The sequence below is a fragment of the Capsicum annuum genome, chromosome 11 (assembly GCF_002878395.1).
Source record: "Capsicum annuum cultivar UCD-10X-F1 chromosome 11, UCD10Xv1.1, whole genome shotgun sequence".
In the NCBI taxonomy this organism is placed as follows: Eukaryota; Viridiplantae; Streptophyta; class Magnoliopsida; order Solanales; family Solanaceae; genus Capsicum; species Capsicum annuum.
In genome coordinates, this window is record NC_061121.1 from 231,899,600 (window position 1) to 231,907,468 (window position 7,869).

General features: G+C 40.5%; 1 protein-coding gene across 1 annotated transcript; it reads left to right on the plus strand.

Moving 5' to 3' along the window:
* Positions 1 to 7,869, plus strand: LOC107848386. The gene is made up of 3 exons (XM_016693149.2): positions 1 to 157; positions 7,197 to 7,309; positions 7,399 to 7,869. The coding sequence occupies exons 2-3, from the start codon at positions 7,227 to 7,229 to the stop codon at positions 7,532 to 7,534; spliced, it is 219 nt and encodes a 72-aa protein (XP_016548635.1). The 5' UTR covers positions 1 to 157; positions 7,197 to 7,226; the 3' UTR covers positions 7,535 to 7,869.

Here is a 7,869-nt window from a genome sequence, read left to right on the forward strand (position 1 = left end):
AAATAAAATTGAAAAATTAGTTTAAGAAATAAAGAAAACAAAAGGGAAAAGATAGCGGTCCATTTGGCAAACAAAACACCAAAATCATCAAACGGGTCGGGTCATAATCGGAGCTAAAAAGCTTCAGTTCGCCGGCGATTGTCAAAAATTCTTCCTGGTAAAGGTTTTTTTTTTAGTTAAAATTCAAAATAAAATTTTGTTTTCTAGAGTTAAATTGTATGAATTTTAATCAATATATTAACATATGTACATTTTTTAATTATATTAGTATGAGTGGAATTGCAACTTAGTATATTATTTTTCATATAATTCTTTGAATATCTAAATTTAAAATATTAAATTAATGTAATTCAGTTTAGCTCCAAAAATTAGTTAAATTGATTCTTGTGAAGTGAATTAGGATAGTGGGTTAGTGGGTAGAAGTGCGTTTGTAATAGTAGGGAGGAGTTCTTTGTTTGTATCTGTGCCTGTATTTTTATGTTTGTAGTGTTCTAATGATGTTTGTGATTTCGAATAAATAGTTTATAGTATTACTCTGTCGGTGTGTTGTTTTTTTTATTATCTAGCGGTTTGTTATCCCATTTTGTTGTTTATTTTTATGTTTTTTTGTTTTCTATACCGTTATCTGTTAACCTCTCTACTTCATCAAGGTAGAGGTAGTGGTATTGGTATGGACTGCGTACACTTTACCCTCCCAAGAACCCACTTTTGGGAATACACGGTATGTGGTTGTTGTGCTCTGGTGAAGCGAAACGTGAAAAATGAAAGTGAAGAGAGGGAGTATGCTCTTGGTTTGCTGCCAAGATGAAGTCTTTTTCTTCTTATTATTAAGAACTGAGGAAAAGCACCTGCCATATGACATGAAGTTTGCTGATTTGAGTAACAAACCTGACTAGTTAGTTTGGTTCATCTAAGTCAGTTGCTGCCACATTTAATTCGATACTGAGGGACTTTCCGAAACAACCTCTCAGACCCCACATGTGAGACTACATTAGATATGTTGTTGTAGATACCTAAGAATGAATATTGACTGTAGTTTGTAGTGTTCACTTGACCCTTGATAGGAAAGGGTGGAGGGCGCGAAATAGGGTAGATAGTTAGTGGGTAGGAGTGCGCCCTAACTAGTAGGGAGTAGTGTTTTGTTTGTGGTTGCGCCTTAGTCGTAGTTGTATGCGTGTGCGATTTCGGATAGATAGTTTCTGAAGGTGTCTTATTATTTAGTGGTGTGCTATCCCTTTTTGTTGTTTGTTTTTATGATTTTTGTTTGTTTGTTTGCTATACTGTTAGTTGTCTTGTGCCGGGGGTCTATTGGAAACAACCTCTCTACTTCAGGTATGGACTCTGAACACTTTACCCTCCCCAGGCCTCACTTTGTGGGAATACACTGGGTATGTTGTTGTTGTTATAGTCTGTAGTGTTCACTACTTCATTTTCTAACCCTCAAAATGCGCTGCTGACGAGCTTTCCGTTCGATAGCATTGGTAGGTAGAGTTAGTAGTATTTCTAAGTCTAGTGGTTGGTATTGTTGTATTCATTTTGTGGCTTGAGGCAGACTTGCAGTGGACCACAAAGTCAAATCTATGATTAGATTGCTGTGAATTCTGAGCAGTGATCCCGATTGTTGTGTTTAATTAGAGTAAGGAGAGATAGTTGAAACTAGTAAAACATAAATGTTAGATGCTAGCTACGTCTTAGTGGATTTTTTATGTGGCATAGCTTATGTTTGAGATGTTGATATTTGCTGTAGTATATTAATGAGCTACTAATTGTCAATTGCGAAAAAGGCGTTCCCTTGTCCTAACGTTTGAGGTAAGAGTTCTCTTTTCAATAATATTGATACAGCACCAAAATGGTGCGTGTGTGTGTGTGTGTGCGCGTTTGCATCAAAGATGGAAATAACAAGAGAGAACTTTTTTGATACCTTGATATTGTGCTCTGGGAACCTCCAAATTTTCTCCTACTTCTCTCCATAACAACAAAAAGATGCAAAACGGAGCAGTCTGCAACTGTTTCCTTGTGTCCACAATTTACTTAACGTTAACCTTGCCATCATTTCCGCCACAGAATTAGGTACTCTCGATTAATATTGAGCTTAATGAATAACATGCTCCATACTTTGAGGTTCAATGTCATAGAAGGTGTTTCATGTCTCCCCGTGCTTCTAGCATAACCAACACCAGCTAAAGAAAATGCATCTTTCAGTCCCCAAATTGTCAACAGTCGAAACAGTTCTACACGCAACAGGCCACATGAAGAATTCCACCTTCTCGGGAGCTTTAGATTGCCACAAAACTTTTCACATTGTTCTAGGTTCTCCAACCCTTGTAAACTCTCCTGAAAAAAGACTTTCTTAAGAAGCATTTTGAGGATACCCTCTCCATATCGTACTACTATCATTTTACCCGAACTGTGTATAGAAGTACATATAATATAATGACCTCACTTCGTCCAACTTCGAAATCTGTAAAGCTTTTTTAAAAGGATACATCTCCAGACGGTTGAATATGCCCCCTCTTCGTTACCTCTTCGTTACCTTAGCTACTATGAGTGATCTTATGGTTGGATAAATATTTAGGTTTACCTGTGAAAATTATATTCGGCTTATTGTCTCTACATCATAAATCAAGCCAAAACAGTACTCCACTTCCATTTTCTAAATATAATTCAATAAACTTGTAATCAATTTTAAACTTCATGGTCCCTGCCTGCAAGCTTGTCCACAAACTTGTTCTGTATGCCTAACCAAATTGTTGCTATTGTATTTTGTAGAAATTACCTTCCTCTACATGGCTTGCTCTTGGGAACTTCGTTTGCATACTTCCATAACCATTTTTCGGGTAGTGTTTGGTTAAAGATCTCTGATCTGCGAATACGCAGATCGAGGTGATCCTATCATGGTTAACATGGTGGTGCTTTCCATTACTAACATCCTGTAACGAGTTCCTCATTAATTCCTACAGATGTCTAAAACCAAAGACTTAAAACCACATGGTATACTTGATAGTGTTTCTTTAATCGTCCTCCTTCTTTAGAGATGTTCCAGCTACTTCTTCAATCTACTTTCGTATAACAAATCTCATCATCCATCAATGTTCTCTCTAGCAAGACCAATACTTGTGAAAAGTTCAGCTACATTGTGCGTTCTCCCACGTAAAAATTAATGTGTATATTATGCACCTTCCAAACTGGTTCTGGCTTTCTCTATAATGCTCAAACAATCCCTTTGGATGAATTCTTTTTTTCCTTTTTTGTTATAAGAATGTCGGCGGGGACGGCTTGTATGCGTCTTCATTCTCGACTATTCCATGGGTGTGCACGATTTCCCACTAGCATAGGTATATTAGTTGACCTATGCTAGTGGGAAATCGTGCACATTAAGTTAGTTGACCTATATTAGTTGTTAGTATGTGGGATAGGGCGGCGGGTTGCATTAAGGAGACTGCTAGAGAGGTTTTGGGTGTCTCAAGGGGATGGTCTGGCCGGCATCGGGGGGACTGGTGGTGGAATGAAGAAGTTAAGAAGAAGGTGGAGACGAAGAAGATGGCTTACATTAAGTTGGTTGAGAGTAAAGAAGAAGAGGAGAAGCGGGTGTGCAGGGAGGAGTACAAACTTGCTAAGAAAGAGGCTAAGTTAGCAGTTACGACGGCTAAGACAGCAACGTTTGAGAGACTTTATTCGGGTTTAGAGGAGAGAGGCGGGGAAAAGAGGTTGTACAGGCTTGCCAAAACTAGGGAGCGTAAGGGTCGGGATCTTGACCAAGTGAAGTGCATTAAAGGAGAGGATGGAAAAGTTTTGGTGGAGGACGTTCTAATTAAGAAAAGATGACAGTCGTATTTCCATAAGCTCTTGAACGATGAGGGGGACAGAGGTATTGTGTTAGGGGAGTTGGAGCACACTAAGCAGCCTTGCGATTTTAGCTACCGTCGGCGTTTTAAGGTCGAGGAAATATGTGAGGCTATTCGCAAGATGCGAAGGGGCAGGGCGATGGGGCCCAATGAGATTTCGGTGGACTTTTGGAAGTATGCTAGCGGAGCGGGATTGAGGTGGCTAACCCATTTGTTTAACAATATTTTCAAGATCGCTAAGATGCCCGAGGCGTGGAGATGGAGTACGGTGATTCCTTTATATAAGAACAAAGGAGACATTCAAAGTTGCAACAACTACCGTGGTATTAAGTTGTTGAGTCACACGATGAAGATTTGGGAGAGGGTGGTGGAGCGGAGGTTGAGGAAGATATTGCCTATTTCGGAGAATCAATTTGGATTTATGCCTGGTCGATCGACGAACTGAGGCAATTCACCTTGTGTGGAGGTTGGTAGAACGATATAGAGAGAGAAAGAGGGATCTGTGCACTTGGTGTTTATCGACTTGGAAAAGGCGTATGACAAGGTTCCTAGGGAGGTTTGTGGATATGCTTGGAGGCGAGAGGGATACCAGTGGCGTACATCCGTTCGATTAAGGACATGTATGAGGGGGCGAAGACTCGGGTAAGGACGGTGGGAGGGGATTCCGGGCACTTTTCGGTCTTGACAGGGCTGCACCAGGGATCGACTCTTACCCCATTCCTATTCGCCTTGGTGATGGATGTGTTGACACGAAATATACAAGGGGAGGTTCCTTGGTGTATGCTCTTTGCGGATGATGTAGTTTTGATTGATGATTCGCGCCGAGGTGTTAATGATAAGTTGGAGGTTTGGAAACAGATCCTGGAATCTAAAGGATTCAGGTTGAGTAGGACCAAGACGGAGTACTTAGAGTGCAAGTTTAGCGACTTGAGGCAAGAGGACGATATGGTGGTGCAGTTGGAGTCGCAGGCGGTTTGTAGGAGGGATAGTTTTAAGTATCTTGGGTCTATGATCCAGGAGAATGGAGAGATTGATGAGGATGTCTCCCATCGTATTGGGGCAGGTTGGACGAAATGGAGGCTTGCCTCGGGAATTTTATGCGATAAGAAGGTGCCTCTTAAGCTTAAAGGTAAATTCTATAGAGCTGCGGTCCGGTCGGCCATCTTATATGGGGCGGAGTGTTGGCCTGTTAAGAATTCTCACGTCCAAAAGTTGAAGGTTGCGGAAATGAGAATGTTGCGTTGGATGTGTGGATTTACGAAGGCGGACAGGGTCAGGAATGAGACTATTCGGAAGAAGGTGGGAGTGGTTTTGGTGGAGGATAAGTTGCGGGAAGTGAGGTTGAGATGGTTTGGCCATGTGATGAGAAGGGGCATGGGTGCCCCAGTCCGTAGATGTGAGAGGTTGGCCTTGGAGGGTTTCAAGCGGGTTAGGGGTAGAAGGGGCATGGATGCTCCAGTCTGTAGATGTGAGAGGTTGGCTTGGAGGGTTTCAAGCGGGGTAGGGGTAGACCAAAAATGTACTGCCGAGGAGTGATTAGACGTGACATGGAACAGTTACAGCTTACTGAGGACATGACCCTCGATAGGAAGGTTTGGAGGAAGAGTATTAAACTAGAAGGCTAAGGTGGGTGGTCGAGTCGTAGTTCGTAGTTAGGAGGTTTAAGGATAGCTTGGTTGGGAGTTCCAGTTATGGGGGAGGGGGTCCTTGGGTTGTTAATTATACTGTTTTTTGGTGAATGTTGGTTCTTTTGTTACTTTAGCATATTGCTTGCCTTTTGGTTAATTATACTTTATTTTTGTGGATGTTGTTTCTTTGTTCTTTATCATGTTGCACGACTGTTGATCTATGGTCTTTTGTCTTGAGACGGGGGTCTATCGGAAACAGCCTCTCTACTCCTTCGAGGGTAGTGGTATGGACTGCGTACATTTTACCCTCCCCAGACCCCACTATGTGGGAATATACTGGGTTTGTTGTTGTTGTATAGGTATATTAGTTGAGTTTGCTAACCTAGGTTTAGTAGATGGAAAAAACACCTAGAGTTTTTTGTCTCTGTTGGGATTTGACACTAGTCTACGAAGTTCGCAATAACTTCATTGGCCGCTAGGCCACATTCTTTGGTGCGTTGGAAGACTTTTCTAATAGCTTAGTTAATAATTCCATCACAAATAGGAGTTATAGTGGATCCAAATTTGTCAGTTTCCAGATATATAGATGTTATCTACTAATCATATCTTTGACAAAACAAAGGTATATTAAAGAACATCATTTATTTTAGTATTTGTACCCATAGTTTTAAGTGAAAAGAGTACAGTCAAAGGATTTTTCTGTTCTGTCTTGTCTTGTGATATCAGCGTTAAATGTGGCATTTGAAAATCTTTCTTTGAAGCTGTAATTTGAATTCAATAAATTGATAAAAAAGTCCGAATATAAAACTCAATCGGTCACAATCCAACTGATTATGAAATAAAATCATTGTTGTCATTAGTACAAAAGAGGAAGCCTCGGTCCCCTGCATCACTTAGCAGCATGATACGTTGCAAGTGTTCTTAATGCAATGTTATCATTCATGCCATCTTGGATACCTCTTAACCTATATAGATATTGTTTGAGCGACCTTTGAACTATTGTGTGTAGCAGTAAGATAGTTGAAGGTGTACCTGAACGAAATCCTATTATTCACACCGGTTTTGTACATTGCTATCTTTTTCCTCTTTTTCTTCTTACTTTCCTGCATCAGTTACCTTTCCTTTGAGCTAAGGGTCTATCGGAAATAGCCTCTCTATCCTAAGGTCTGTGTACATCCTAACCTCCCTAGACCCCATTTTTGGGATTACACTGGCTATCTTGTCGTCGTTGTTGTTGTCTTTGAGGTCTCTTAACTCCTGTGAATATTGTTCAAGCAAACTTTGAACTGTTACGTATAGAAGTAAGATACTTTGAAGGTGTGCCTGAATGTATTCCTATTATTCATGCCGTTTTGTACATTGCTATTTTGTTCGCTTTTTTCTTCTACTTTCCTGCATCAGTTACCTTTGTTTTGAGCCAAGGGTCTATCGGAAATAACCTCTCTATCCTACAAAGGCAGAGATGTAAGGTCCGTGTACATCCTAATTTCCTAAGACCCCACTTGGCTATGTTGTCGTTGTTGTCGTCTTTGGGGTCTCTTAACTCGTGTGAATATTGTTCAAGCAAACTTTGAAACTGTTATGTATAGACATGAATTCTTTTGGTTATCTGGATAAATAGTCTTTTGCGTCGAAATCATATTTGGTTCGAGGAAGATTCTCTAATAAAGATGCTGCATATATCTATTTTCTGGCTCTCGCTTATTTCTCTTCCTTTTGTTAGATACTGAAACCGCCTGCTTTATCTCGCTTGATGTCTCGCAAGCGCAATGCTATTGTTGCCACAGGCTTGCTAGTCTTTGCAGCTGCTGGCTTATCCTTTCCGTTTTACATGGCGTAAGCAGAACTTCATTGTCTGTCAAAAAATAAAGTTGTGTTCTTTCATAGTTTTTGCTTAATTGAAAGTTGTGATTGTTGCAATTCAGGTCAAGATCATCAAGATCAACTCCAGTCATCGATTCATCAAAGGCGTTGCCACCCCAAGCGACCTTTCGCGGTCCTTACATCAACACAGGATCGCGTGATATTGGACCTGATCACCAAACATACACTAAGAAATAACATCTTTCTTGGTTAGAAATTAGTTTGCTTTAGAAGATTTGTATGTTTGAGTGATCGAGGAGCGCCCTAGCTGACCTGGACACCATCGTTATTGAAACCGTGTTACACTCTCGGAGAAAATTTGCATGTTTGAGAGTGGTCGCTGAGCAGTCTGGCCTGGACGCTACTGTTATAAAAAAGAAAGTAGCAGCGAAAGATTGACGCTTTTCTAATATTCTTTCAGACATATAACTTGATGTTGCTTATCAGTGAATTTTTTGGTCAGAAACAACTATATGTAATAATGGGTGTGCATCGGTCGGTTCGGTTCGATTTTATATATTATCGGTTCGATT